This window comes from Strigops habroptila, chromosome 4 (genome assembly GCF_004027225.2).
Source record: "Strigops habroptila isolate Jane chromosome 4, bStrHab1.2.pri, whole genome shotgun sequence".
Lineage (NCBI taxonomy): Eukaryota > Metazoa > Chordata > Aves > Psittaciformes > Psittacidae > Strigops > Strigops habroptila.
Window position 1 is genome coordinate 84,914,371 of NC_046358.1, and position 13,863 is coordinate 84,928,233.

A 13,863-nucleotide genomic window follows, 5' to 3' on the forward strand; every position below is an offset into this window, starting at 1 on the left:
TGTTCGCTCCCATTACCTCGGGGGCTGCCCGGTGCCACACCGCACATGGCGCTGGCGGCGCTCCCTCCGTTGCATCACTTGCTAAGCGCCGGAAACGCTGCCCTTCTCCCGTAGCAACCGGGAGCGCCGGAAGCGGCCCGCATGCGGTGTCGGGCATGGAGGAGGCGGCCGCCAGCGCCCTGCGCTTCAAGAGCAAGTGAGGAGGGAGCGGGGCTGGGCAGGGGGGGCCGCCGGGGCTGGATGTGTGTGGCAGGGCCACATTACACCGTCTTGGTTGGGGTTTAAGGGGCTGCTGCGGTTTGGGTTCAGCCGCCGGCCTGCCGGGTCTCTCTTTGCTTTCCAGCTACGCCGTGTCGAGGAAGATCGAGCCTTTCTACAAGGGAGGGCGAGTCCAGGTAATGCGTGACCCGAGGTGGGTTTGGGAACATCCCCTTTCCCCGCTCTGTGGCTTTCCTGCTTCCCGTTCCCTTTGCTTCAGGTAAACCGAGATGGGAAGTTCATGTTTTGCCCCTGCGGGAACAAGCTCAATGTCATCGAGGTGGAGACGGGAGCTCTGCACAGCCTCCAGCAGGTGAGGGGGGTGCAGGCTCCTGGGATGTTCACTGCTGTTGATCTAAAGCTTCCCTGAGCAAGGGGGGAATGAGGAGGTTCTAAACACAGGCAGATGCTACTCATGTTGTCCCTAAGTGCAGCTGGGAGCTGCTGTGCTCAACACCAGCAGAAGCACATGGAGAAGGGAGCTCTGAGAGCCTCCATGAGTGGTTTAACCGTAGGGTTTTACCTTTTGTTTTTATAGGAAGAGGAGGAGGACATCACTGCATTTGTTCTTAGCCCTGATGATGAGGTATGTCATTGCTTTGTGGGTTTCTTTGCTGTTCTATCATGCCTCCTGATAAAGCCAGTGAAAGCTGAAGGCTGCTCTGCCTGTGCTTCCAGAGATCTCTATGGAGGTGCTTCCATCTGTCTCCCCTCTGGGTTTGAGTCAGAGGAACACCGAGAGACTGAGCTTATAGAGTATCACGTCAACTAGCATTTCCATACTTTGTACACAGGCACTGGAAGAAACTGAACTCAAATTAGTGGCTAATTGTGCTTTCCTTCCCCTCGCTCTCGTGTAGATCCTGGTGACGGGGAGCCGGGCGCTGCTGCTGAAGCAGTGGCACTGGCGAGAGAACCAGTGTGTCCGCACGTGGAAGGCCGTGCACGCGGCGCCCGTGGCTGCCATGGCCTTTGACTCTACCTCAACGCTGCTGGCCACAGGTACGCTCCTGCCTCACGGCCACACGGTGGGAAGGGTATCAAGTGGCCCTTCAGCTTCTGAATAATTCAGCTGAGCTGGACACAGCCCCAGGTAGTGATCTCCTGAGGTCGGGCAGAGTCAGAGGAGGTTTTACCTAGACAGGAATGATGCCTTGGTAAACAACAAAAGATCCTTTCAATGTTCTATCTAAAATACACTGAGCAAAATGCTGATAAATGTCAGGCGTCTATGAGGCAGTGCAGCAGTTATCCTGGTGTAGAACAGGGACTCCCGGAGGTAGAGGAGGTCAGGCATGACCTGTAATTTCATTGTACTTGAGGTGTGACAGTGAGCAGTCAGGTTTGGTCTGGCTCTCTGAGGGTATAAGGTCCTCCCTGGGCTCCTCTTGCTGTGGGTGGTTGTTATTGGGTTCATTTTTCCTCCTGCTGCCTTTGCAACGTGTGAAATTGTACAGTTGCTGATATGTTGGACCTCTTCTCTCTTCCCCATAATTCATTCTTACATGCCCTTCTTTTCCCAGGTGGCTGTGACAGTACCATTAAGATCTGGGATATGATCAAACAGTACTGCACACACAACCTCAAAGGCTCTTCAGGAGTTGTACAGTAAGGGTCAGATTTGTCCATCACTGGCATTAGTGTGGTGCTTGGATGCTGGGATTGATGTGAGATGTCTTGAGTTAATGGAATATAAAGGCCTGAGCAGGTTCTGGGCTCTTCTGCTTCCTGAGTTGTGAGGTGTCTATAAAGGAGCAGGGCTATGACTGACCTTAGCTCAGAGAGGAAAGGGTTTGGTCAAGAAATTTGTTGGGATCTAAATGGAATATCTGTGCTTGCTAATGGATGTACTTCAGAAATGTGGAAAGACTATCAAAGATCAGTTGCAAGTGGTTGGTACAGCAATGAAGTCCTACAAAAAAGTCCTCTTACACATTGATGTCAATCAATCTATCATACTCTGTGTAGAATGCATATTTACTTAAATGTTAGGCTAATGCCAGATAGTTTATTCCTGTCCCATTCAAGTGCATCTCCTTCTGTCCAGCCTTGTGGAGTTCCACCCTGACACCTCCCGTCTGCAGCTCTTCTCCTCCTCAATTGACTACAAAATCCGCATCTGGGACCTGACTTCCAGCAAGTGTGTTGCTGTGTTGGATGGACACTTCAGTGCTGTCACCTCACTGGCATTTGCAGATGGAAACACACTCCTTAGGTAAAAGCTTGCAGAGGTTTAGCCTGTCTCTCCCCTTCACCTCCCAGAGACTGGGGCTTTCTTTAGGGTCTGGGGAGGTTCTGTGGGGAGAAGGGCTGCTACAAGCATCCAGGCTCTGCTTGAGGGGTGTTTCAGGCACTATCCTGTGCTGCCATAGGGAAAGCTGGTGCTTTCTTTCACATGAGTCTCTTCAGAGAGGTGTTGAACCCCCACAGTTCCAAATTGGCCCGCAGAGCTCAAGTTCTCAGTCTGAATTGAATGGATTTAGCACTAAAACTGCTCTTTTACCTTCCAGTTCTGGCCGGGATAAAATCTGCATGGTGTGGGACCTGAAAACCAAGGAGAGCAAGCACACCGTCCCTGTCTATGAGGTGAAGTTGCATTTCATTTATTCCTCTGAGATCCTTTGCAGTTTCTAGCTCAGTCCTACAACACCTCTCCCTCTTTAGATTCCTCTAGATGGTGAAAGCAGGTTTCTTTTCCTTCTACTTCCCAGAGGCCTTAAAACTCTGTCTCTAAAGCTGTTTATTTCCTTTCTCTCCTTGCTCTGTGTGGTCACGCCAGGGCAGTTGAGGAAATACATGCCACTGGTGCCTCCTCTGGCCCAGTGCTGGAGGAGGAAGGAAGGATACTTAAGTCAAACCTTCATTCTCTCCCTGTATCCACTGCCTGTCCTCAGTAGCTGTGCAGTCTGGGGCAGTAGTGGGGTGCTGTGTGTATATCAGCGCTAGCTGTGTGTATCAGGCTGTTCACAGCTCTGGTTGTTGAATTGGGACCCCAGTCCCTTGTGTTCAGCTGGTGTTTGCCCAATTCTCTTGCAGACGGTGGAAGCTGCTGTCTTGTTACCAGAAAAGGGAGATTTCTCTCAGCTGGGTGTGAAGAAGCAAGGGTTGCACTTTGTCACAGCTGGCAGCAGAGGTGGGTGTCCTGGCATGGCACTGCCAGATTTGGAGGCTGAGGAAGGGTGGTACTTCAGACACTGCATTGCTGTTATCCCTGGGATGGGTGTTCTTTGGGTGGTAGAATCCTTGGGCTGTATTCCTGAGGGCTGGAGAGGAGAGCCTTCTCCTGAGTTCCTCTGACAGCAGCAGGTGAACAGCATTGATCAGGCATGCTGTGGAGCTTTAACTATGTTTTCAAACTGCAATAAAGTTTGATTTGTCCAGAAGAAGAAAAACTTTGTGGCCTTTCACAAGGCCTTTCAGCATCCTTTCGTGCCACCGACTGGATGTCATTGCAGTCCTGCCTTAAAGCTGCTTAGATTTTTCCAGCAGGCAAGGCTAGAGTTTGTTTTATATTCTTCAGACAATCACTGCCTAAAACAGGGTCTTTGATAGATAATTGATATCATTATTCTTACCAGGTATTCTGAAAGTTTGGGAAGTGGCCACAGCTGCTTGTGTGTATTCCCAACCCGTGCCCTTTGAGCTGAAGGAGGAGGCCAGCGAGCGCAGTCTCACCCAGTGCATGCTTGTGCCCGAGAGAAATGAGATTGTCACAGTGTCTGTGGAACACAACATCGTTTTCTATGATGCTCAAACTCTTCAGCTCAGGAAGCAGGTAACAACCCTCAGCCTCCCTTTTCCTCTTCCTTTATCCACACTCTGGGATCAGCTCTGCTTCTGGGGAAAGCACGGTGTCGTTCAGTGCTTCTCTAACTAGCTTTTCCCTGTTCAACTGTTTCTGTTCTGCCATCCTCAGCTCGCAGGTTACAACGATGAGGTTCTGGATGTGAAGTTCCTTGGGCCTGCTGATTCTCACATCGTCGTGGCTACCAACAGCCCTCAGCTGAAGGTGTTTGAACTGGCAACATCCCACTGCCAGATCCTCTACGGTCACACAGGTCAGCTCTGATGCGGATGGGTGGGAGATGTGCAAGTGTGGCTTTATCTCCCACAACCCTTGTGTGGAGACTGGAGTCCTTGAGTTCTCTGCAACAGCATCACCAGAGGTTGTGGAGTTGTGTGGAAAAAGGATCTATTTTGCTGTCCTGGTTTTGCAAACACTGGTTTTCTTTTTCTGGGTCTGTCCTGTCCCTTTCATTAGCAGTGAGATCAGTTGAAATTGGAGCTCCAAATGTAGGGGTGGGAGTGCAGTTTTGTGGCTGCAAGTGACAGGCTTGCACCAACACCAGAAGCAGCCAGTCACTGTGTAGTGAGTGCGGACACGTTGTGTCCCAAACCTGTTCCCAGTCAGTAAGTGGTGGACTCTTTAATATTCACCCACTTCTGTTGTCCAATTTCAGTATTTCTTTGCATCTAATTGGGTTTTTTCCTCTGTTTAGAAACAATTCTTGCTCTGGATGTCTTCAGAAAAGGCCTGATGTTTGTTAGCTGTGCTAAGGTGTGTTACTTCATTTCATTAAACCTTTCATTCCTAGTGATCTTTATAGGCAGAGTTGTGTTCCTTCTTGGTGCTCCAGAAAGGGCAGAATTCCTGTCTGCTACATCCCTCCAAAATAAGGTTCTTCCATTATCCCTTTTTAACATCTCGGGGGAAACGTGATTGTATTTTATCAGCCTGAAAGCAGATATCTCACTCTCTGAGCATCTTGGTCTTGCATTAGAGTTCAGAGATATCATTAGTGTGAGGCTGATGGGGAGCTGTGTGTAAAAACTCTTGGGAACAAAGGTGCCAAGTGCCCTGATACACCCAGAAATAACCCCCCACGCTGGCATCCCAGACTGCAGGGCACTGTGTGGCTGTGTCTGCCCTCACCTGCTCTGAGGGATGCAGGCTCATGGATGTGGTGGCTGCATGGGGACCTGATCACTGTCCAAAAAGCACCGTGGGTTCTGTTCTCTCCCATTCCAGGACAAAAGCCTTCGAGTGTGGCGGATGAACAAAGATGGAAGGGTGATCTGTGTTGCCCAAGGACTGGGTCATGCTCATGGGGTTGGTGCTGTCTCTTGCTCAAGGTAATACAGACCAGATGAGGGTTTCCCTTTGCAAGCATGAAGCATGGGAGGAGAAGGCCTTTCTGTTCTGTGTAGATGAAGTTTCTTTACACTCGACATGTTTATTCCTTTCAGACTGAAAGAAAGCTTCATAGTAACCAGCAGCCAGGACTGCACAATCAAGATCTGGAATATGCCAGAATCCCTCACTTCCAAAGCAAAAGCAGCCTTGATCTCCAGCCCAGAAACCCTTCATGCAAAAGTGACTGAGAGGGGTCATAACAAGGTAAAGCTCCACCTGATCATAGAACATGCTTTTAGTACTTACATCTTTCCCTCCTGTGTTTCACCCTACACTTGTTACCTGTCCAACAGCTAAAGCAAAGGCTTAAACTGCTTTGTGCTCCCCTTGTACCTTCCCTAGGACATAAACAGTGTGACAGTGTCTCCAAATGACAAGCTGATTGCCACAGGCTCGCAGGACCGGCTGGCCAAGCTCTGGTCCTGCTCTGATTGCTCTTTGCTGGGTGTCTTCACTGGACACAAGCGTGGGATCTGGTGTGTGCAGTTCTCACCAGTGGATCAGGTCTTGGCCACCTCTTCAGCAGATGGGACCCTGAAGCTCTGGGGTATTCGGGACTTCAGCTGTTTGAAGGTAATGAACTCGCACTGCCCCTTGCTCTAGGCAACCTTTGTGTGCTACAGGGATTGATTTAAAGCTGCTTCAAAAGAGAATGTGCTGGTTAATGCAGCTGAAACTTAGCAACATGCTGAAGGAAGAGCTATCCAGGTCTGGCCTTTGTCTCCTGGGTCTGTGAGGATAGAGGCTGCTTTTTGGAACTTACTTATTTGGGCTTTAGGAGTAAATATTACCCTGTTGGAAGAGGACTCTCTCAAAGCCTGGCAACAGCTCCAGCACTTCTGAGCTTTCTCTCTGTTTTGCAGACCTTCGAAGGCCACGATGCCTCTGTACTGAAGATCATCTTTGTCAGCCGAGGAACACAACTGCTCAGCGGGTAAGTGCCTGCACCAAGAGTCTGGAGGAAGATGCTAAAACTAATCAGAAGGAGAAATCTCTTTGCTGGTATCAGCAGCAAGAGGGAAGAGCCTTACGTGTGTGATGGATTTAGTTTTGGAATGACTGATAGGAAGATGCCATGTTTATGCCAAGCTTTCTGCAGGGGCTGAATTATCTCCTTCTCCAGTTACACAGTAGGTTCTGGAGAGCTGCTGGGTTGGTGACATACCCTATAGTTAGTGCATGAGAGCTGAGGGGGCATCTCACCCTTGATATTTGTGGTTAATTCTGCTCCTATTCCAAAGGCATTGGAATGGCACTAATTTATCTGATCTTTGAGGTGGGGCAGAGCCAGAATGGATCCATCCAGTGACTCTTTTTGTTGTGTCTCTTTCTCTTCCAAAAGTGGTTCTGATGGTCTCCTAAAACTCTGGACAATTAAAACAAATGAGTGTGTGAAAACATTAGATGGTCATGAAAATAAAATCTGGGGTCTTCACTCCAACAAGCAAGATGATATGGTGGTGACAGGATCCAGTGACTCCTGCATCACGCTGTGGAAGGTACAGTACAGGCTGTTCCTGTGTTTCCTCTGGGATTAGTGATCAGAATGCAGTTGGAGAGCTCAGGATTCCAGTGGCTCATTCCTCACTGTTCCAGCATGGCACGTGCTGTTTTCTGCACTTAGAAATCGGGTCAGTAAGGCCCATCTGGTGGTTTTGGGGTGGTTTTTGGCCACAGTGTATTTCCCCAGTTGATGTTGTAAAAGGAGCAGCAGATGGGGCTCAGCAGCCTGCCCGGTGCTGCTGTTCTAAAGGTGCTTTGGAGGGAAGGTGCTGGATTTAACACTGAAATTACCTGACTTGGAGATGTTGCTGCAGAAACTGTTCTCCCAATCACTTGATGGTGAAATTAGAATTCATCTATATTAAAGCAAGATTTGACAAAGTTGTATCCTGGTTTTTAATAGGATGTCACTGAAATTGAAGAGAAAGAAGCTCAAGCTAAAGAAGAGGAGCAGATTATTAAGTAAGTTGAGCCTGTGCAATGATGAGGTGTGAAGGACAAACTGTCCAGTGAATCTGTCCAGACCTAGAGCCATCCAGCTCCCTCTGCTCCCAACATTACATCATGGAGCTATTCAGAGGCTGGCGAGGCGCAGGAGTCTCTTCTACTTTGTAGCTCCTGCAAAGCCTTGCTGTGATACTGTCAGCTTGACAATTGGTTAGTCTCATGTATATGTACTTCTAAGAAAAGCAAAGTCAAAACCTGTTTTCACTTTCTCCTGCTTCAGCCAGCACTGAACAGTTCAGGGAGCCCTTCATTGTGCCAGGGTGATGAATTGCACAGTGAGAGCACTGAGGCATTCACTGCCAGCACCGTTAACTTCCTGGTGTTAAACCTCAGCACACTTAACTGCCAAATCTGTTGTTTTCTCTATGAACAGTTTATTTACCAACCAAATATTTACCTCCCTCTTGATCCTGATGCTTTCCAGAGAACAAGAGCTTTCTAACCTGCTTCATGAGAAGAGATATCTCAAAGCTTTAGGGTTGGCAATCTCTCTGGATCGTCCACACACAGTGTTGATGGTCATCAAAGGTGAGTCCATGTGGTGCTCTGAAGGCACTTCTCTGCCCTCTTTGCTTTCCAGAACATCTCTTCTAGTAGACAACTGCAGTCTAATTGTTTGGAAGCCTGAGTCTTCCCTTTCTCCTATGACTCCTGTTGTCCTAAGTGGGATCACCGCAGATAACAAAGGGTCTCCCTGCTCTCAGCCCATGGGTGCAGGGGTTGGACGCTTGCATGGGACTCTTCATGTCTCTTTCCTACAGCCATCCTCAAGGAAACTGATGGGAGAAAGCACTTGGAAGAGAACATTGCTCGGCTCCGAAAGGATCAGAAAGGTTTGTTGAGACATGGTTTAAACGCTAAAACCTTTAGATTGTCCTTGTGACAGCTCAAAAAAGGGTTCTGGGTATATTTGTTCTGCCCTGGGCTTGTCAGTCACGGTGCAAGTGGCAGCATGTGCAGATCTCCTTCCTCCCTAGAGGCTGTGTTAACATTCCTGGTGACATGGAATACCAACTCCCGGAACTGCCACGAGGCCCAGGCTGTTGTTGAAACCCTCCTGAAGCACGAAGCACCAGAGACCCTCCTGCAGTACTCGGGCATTAAACCTGCTGTGGAGTCCCTGCTGCCCTACACCGGTGAGTCGCGCTGCAGGAGCAGTGAGCCTCAGGACTCCTCCTGTTGGGAATATTCCCTGTTTGCCTTGGTTTAAAGGGAGATTTTCCCTGTTCTGGTGAGTAAAGCTGGCATTTCTCTCTCTGCAGAGCGCCATTTCCAGAGGCTGAGCCGATTGCTACAGGCCACCATGTTCATTGACTTCATGTGGCAAAACATGAGGCTGGGTGATGCAGCCCAGCAGGAAGACGTGACTCTGTGAGCCTGATTCCACCAGGAATTCCACTGATTCCCAACCTGCTTCCTGCCAGGTATGGCAACTTGGCTGCTCCTGGTTTGTAATAAATTTTTTAAGTTTTAATTTCTACCCCATGTCCAGCATTCATTTTCCTTGGGCTTAATGAGAGGAAAGGGTCATTTCTTTGCTCAAGCTGTGGTTTCCCTTTGTATCTTCACACCCTGAGTTTTCATGCCCAGACACTCAAACAGCTTTTAGCTCGGAGAAAAGGCAGAATCTGGCTCTTTACTGGGGGTTTAAAGACTTTATGGAGTTGGAAATGCTAATGGCAATGGCATATCCTATCCCAAAGCCCAGCGGGGCAGTGTAAGTGTAAAACCCAAGCATCTTCATAATATCTTCATAGATATTGAACCTCTTTATTTTGGAGACAATGTATAAAATGTAGAACAACCACCACCTCACAAGTTGGTGAAACTGCTGGTTAAAAAATCAGATCCCTGGGAGAATAACTAAAATTAAAGGTAACAATCTATATAAAAGTCTTAAGTTATCCTGTAACTATTTTTCTAACTCAATTCTAGCAGATGAGTTTAGGATGAGAATTGCAGTAACTCACAGACCTCCTTGAAAGAGGAATGTTTTGCTCCTAAAAATGGGCTCTGGCCCCTGCCCCAGCGGGGGAGGAAGTTGTGCTACAAGCACTTGTTTCTGTGCCTGCACAGATAGCGCTGTAGGGAACAGTCAGAAGTGAGGGTTCCAGCCAACAGATAATTCTGTTCACAGCCACGCAGCAGATGCAGCCAGTTCAGGTAGTTGAGGGTCAGTTCTGCACCATCCGAGTTGATTTAAACTTTAACCAAAGCAAAACTCCCAAACACACACCAACAATCAAAGAGTTTTATAAAAGTATATAAAATAGGGGGTTCAGATAACTGACATTCCCCTGGCTGCACCATCCCACCCCTACCAATAACGGTAGCTCTGGATTTCTCCACATCCCTCACTGTCTGGGTTTCACTCCTCTGCTCTCCTGCTGGCTGCAGCATGGGGAATAATGCAGGAATGATTGTGAATACCTGCCTGAGGGAGAAGTAACTCTGTTCAAAGTGACCTCTGACTTCCACAGGAGCTGCCGTGACCCCCTTGTAAGTTAAACCCCTCAAGCCTCCACTAAAGCCACTCCCTGGCCACCCTGTGCAGGCTGCACATGGATCAGTGGCTGTTTTTGTGTTCCTTGGGATCTAACAATGTCCTTTGATAGCGACGTTCCCAAGCCCTGCTGCTCCCAGGGCTCCCATGGGATGTTAGTGAGGGAGTGCCTGGCCCGGGGCTGGATCCGTGTCTCCTGGAGCACATGCTGGAGCCTAGGAGCAGAGCCCGGAGCGCTGCACCGCGCGCTTGGTCACTGTGCTGCACCGCTGCAGGATCTCATGGGCCGAGGGGCGCGCGGGCACCTTGGGGACACAAGTGGCCACGTCTGGGTCAGGGAGGGAGGAGCTGAGATCAGCTGCAGATGACTCCACAAAGCCAGAATCATTCCTGTCCTTGGGGGTGAGGCGGGGAGACTTGGTGCTGTGCATGGCCAAGGCATGTCCCAGGGGAGGGCTCCGGGCCTGCTCCACTTCAGGCAGGGATGTTGACAAGCCAGGCTGCCAGCTCAGGCGTCCATCCTGCTCCCTGCTGCTCCCCGAGCTGAGGGATGTGCTGTCTGACTCCAGGTCTGGGGTGGAGCTGGCCCTGGGCCGAGACCTTGATCTGCTTCTCAGAGAGCTCAGGTCCTCTTCACAGTCAAGGGAAGAGCAAACCTGGACCCTGCGCTCACCCAGAGATGGAGCCATCAGGGAGGAGCAGAGTTTTGGGGTGCAGATGTGGAGCCCACAGTTCATGATGGTCTGGAGCTTGTGGTGGGGGTTCTTGTAGGGCTGGAGGCACATGGAGGGCAGGTAGCCAGTACAGTTGTTGTATCTGAGGGGGACGGATGAAAAGCAACACTGGAAAGAGCCCTTCTCCCAGCTCAGACCAAGGGGAGGCAGGTGAGGACTCAGCTCAATACAGTACAGGGAGTGTGAGGAAAAGGAAACCAGCCCTAGCCAAGGGCAGCCAGCTCAGGGGGAGCTCCTTGGCACCCTACTTGAGGAGTGAGCAAGAAGCTCCTGCAGCAGGTAACCAGCTCCCTCAAAGAATGAAAGCTTTGGAAAAGCTTTGGAAAAGCTTCCTTACCGGATAAGCCACCAGCCATCCTCTGATTTCCTGACCACCTCCACCATTGTTCCATTGTTCAGCGACAGCTCATCTGCCTTCTGAGACTCATAGGCCCTCACGACAAAGTACAGGCTGCCTGCAGAGAGAGGGGGAGGTTGGGTTTGCCTTGCAGGGAAAATGCCTCCATCCCTGTGTTTTGAAGGAGGAACGTGGGGTCCCAGGGAGCCAGCAGCAGACTTACCTTCCTCGTCTGAGCAGAAGGCATTCTGGATGTCCTTGTGGACATCAATCTCTTCCAGGTAGGAGGCTGGGAACCAGGCTATCTGCTTGTCTGCGTTCTCTACTAGCCACCACCCTGCAACAAACAGCAAAGAAAGGGTTTTAACAGCCTGAAGATGAGCATAATCCCTGGGTAGGGGCTGCTCTGCCACCAGAGACAGGACATTGTGCAGAGCAGCTCAGTGCCTCGCTGATGCCACACTGACACGTTGTTCTTTTCTGCTGTGTAAATCCAGGTCAGCACACCACCAACCCTCTGAATCCATCTCCACCCTCCCTCCCTGCAACTGAAGATTCTCAGTCGAACATACCAGTCATGTCCTTGATTAACACTTCAACTATTTCCTTCTTCGTGACTTTGAAAGTCTTGTTCTTTGTGTCTTTGGTCTCGAAGGTTTCGATGCAGCGGTAGCTCTGCGAGGCTTGAGGCCACGTAATGCAGGAGGGCTGCTGCTGCCGCCGCTGTGGCTGGGCTTTCTTCTCCCCTCCAATGTCTGATGGCATGATCACAACACTGCAAAGAGAAGTTTGATACCTGCTCACTGAAAACTCACATGAAACATGGAGTTTAGTGTTAATTTTGGTAAAACTATCTAGCAGCAGGTTCAGAAAAGCTCAGGCATCAGAAAGCACATAAACAGGCATTAGAGCAGTCACAAGAGCTTCCCTGCTCTACTGCCCTGGTGTGTAACTCTGCTAATGTATTCTCCTCCACCCCTATCCTGAAACATTTCTGTTTCATGAAGACACTACAAATAGGATTCCGTACCTGTTCTCAGGAAAGGAGGGATCTAAGTCTTGGGTCTGTGCCTTGAAAAACTGAATGACATCTTCACCCTGGGAGATCTTTGCAGCTGTTTTCAGCAGCTCCTGGGAGTAAGTTTCCAGCAGTTTCAGGATCTCCAGGCACCTGTCTGGCTTCCCACTCCTCTTCTGCTTTGCATTTGCATCTTTAAAAAAGCAAAGCTGGTGTAAGGCAACAATGGCTCTGGTCTTTACTACACACCCAAGCACGCTGCTGTAACCTAGTCCTGGGTGCTATAAGCAGGAGCAAGCACTTAATCTGCTCCAGAGGAAGGTCATGGACTGAAGTCTGGCTCATCTGTTACAACTGTCCCCAACACCTCTGTTGTGTCGGTGGGGCCATCAGAGGTTTGTTCTCCTCACCTTTAAACCTGGGCAGTGTCCGGTCTGATTTCTTGAGTGAGCCACTCTCGATGGGGAATTTTCTCTTCAGCTCTTTCTAAAAGCAAAAGAAGGAGAGAACAGTGGTGCTTTGCAGCCCTGACACACTGCTGGGCTCCTTCTCCCTCCCACCATGGAATCCTATTTTCAGGCAGATATTCACTTACATGGAATCTCTTAAAGTCCTCAAATGTCCGGTAGATGAGGATGTTGGTCTGATCTGACCAAGACACAAACATCATGTAGTTCTGGAAAGAGAAAAGGGAAAAGAAATGCATTTTTAATCACAGCTTCAATACTGGGTGCTTTCAAGCAACCAGTGTTTGCCAGGGGCTGTGGTTTAGTGCTGGCTTCAGGCTGCAAGACTGTCACATCCAAAAATGAAATTAAACATTAGATCTGCAAAAATATTTCCTTAATTTTAGGGCCCCAAGTGGATATTCAACAAATTGCTGTTGAAACCAGAGAAATTTTATGACACTGTGAACAGAAAGAGAGCAGAATCCAAGATCACAGTTTTCTTATGATATTAAGATACTATCATTGAAAAACAAGTCCAAGAGCCCCCTGTCCACCACAAAGCTCTAATTCCAACACTGCAGGGAAATGAGCAAACATCCCCCTGTAAGAGCAGCTCAGAAACCCCTCTGGTGTCCCAATCTGTAAATAATATTTAAGGAATAAAATAAATAAAAGAAACCCCAACATTAAAGTACCTTCTGCTTTCTGCATTGCATCAAGCCAACAGCCTTCACATCCACTGGGTACCTGGTGCAGCTCATCCTCCCCAGCCTCTCCTCCTTCCCCAGGGCAGTTAGAGACTGAACAGAGATGTGTGGCTCCAGACACAACTCTGGTGGTTAAATACCCTGGAGCAGGAGGCTGGAGCAGGAGGCAGGGCACAGGCATTCCTGCTTCCTCCTCCACCCACTAATCCGGCAGAAATTCCATAGTTTGGCAAACTACTGCGTGCCTTTTACCTGCTCTGAACATGCAAATAGTCCCAGTGCAGATGCAGCAGCAGAGTTCAAAGGGCTGGGAGAGAAGCATCTTACCTTACCTTATCTTAATGCATCATGTCCTTACCAGAATCCCAGCAGGAGGCAAGCCTGGCCCTGTGCCTGCTCCCTTTATCATCCCTGGGTGTCAGGAGGCCACTGGGGCAGCGATACCTGCTGTGCACTGAGTGCACTTCCAGGGATGGATGTGTTGCGTTTATGGTTATACTGTCATATATGTCATATATGGCAATATCTACATATATATATATAAAACACATATATTATGTGGTGTTATATGCAGCTGCACTCACACCAGCCCCAAAACCTGATTCACAGCACGGCTCATTGTAAAGCACAAATCAAGCACAACTTGATTCCAG

General features: G+C 49.2%; 2 protein-coding genes across 2 annotated transcripts; one reads left to right on the top strand and one right to left on the bottom strand.

Annotated features, from left to right (window-relative positions):
• Positions 1-108: 108 nt before the first annotated feature.
• Positions 109-8,942, top strand: TBL3 (transducin beta like 3). The gene is made up of 22 exons (XM_030485087.1): positions 109-196; positions 344-395; positions 479-571; positions 797-844; positions 1,119-1,260; positions 1,782-1,866; positions 2,306-2,473; positions 2,769-2,844; positions 3,295-3,391; positions 3,837-4,033; positions 4,175-4,316; positions 4,758-4,816; positions 5,288-5,391; positions 5,506-5,656; positions 5,795-6,025; positions 6,316-6,386; positions 6,795-6,951; positions 7,359-7,417; positions 7,887-7,990; positions 8,224-8,295; positions 8,440-8,598; positions 8,725-8,942. The coding sequence occupies exons 1-22, from the start codon at positions 156-158 to the stop codon at positions 8,835-8,837; spliced, it is 2,421 nt and encodes an 806-aa protein (XP_030340947.1). The 5' UTR covers positions 109-155; the 3' UTR covers positions 8,838-8,942.
• A 1,238-nt stretch (positions 8,943-10,180) lies between these two features.
• On the bottom strand, positions 10,181-13,282 carry NOXO1 (NADPH oxidase organizer 1). Its single transcript, XM_030482322.1, has 8 exons — positions 13,199-13,282; positions 12,650-12,730; positions 12,465-12,540; positions 12,067-12,247; positions 11,609-11,811; positions 11,260-11,373; positions 11,037-11,154; positions 10,181-10,781 (listed from the first exon to the last, which is right to left on the bottom strand). Exons 1-8 carry the CDS (start codon positions 13,262-13,264, stop codon positions 10,181-10,183), a joined length of 1,440 nt encoding a protein of 479 aa, XP_030338182.1. The 5' UTR covers positions 13,265-13,282.
• Positions 13,283-13,863: the final 581 nt, after the last annotated feature.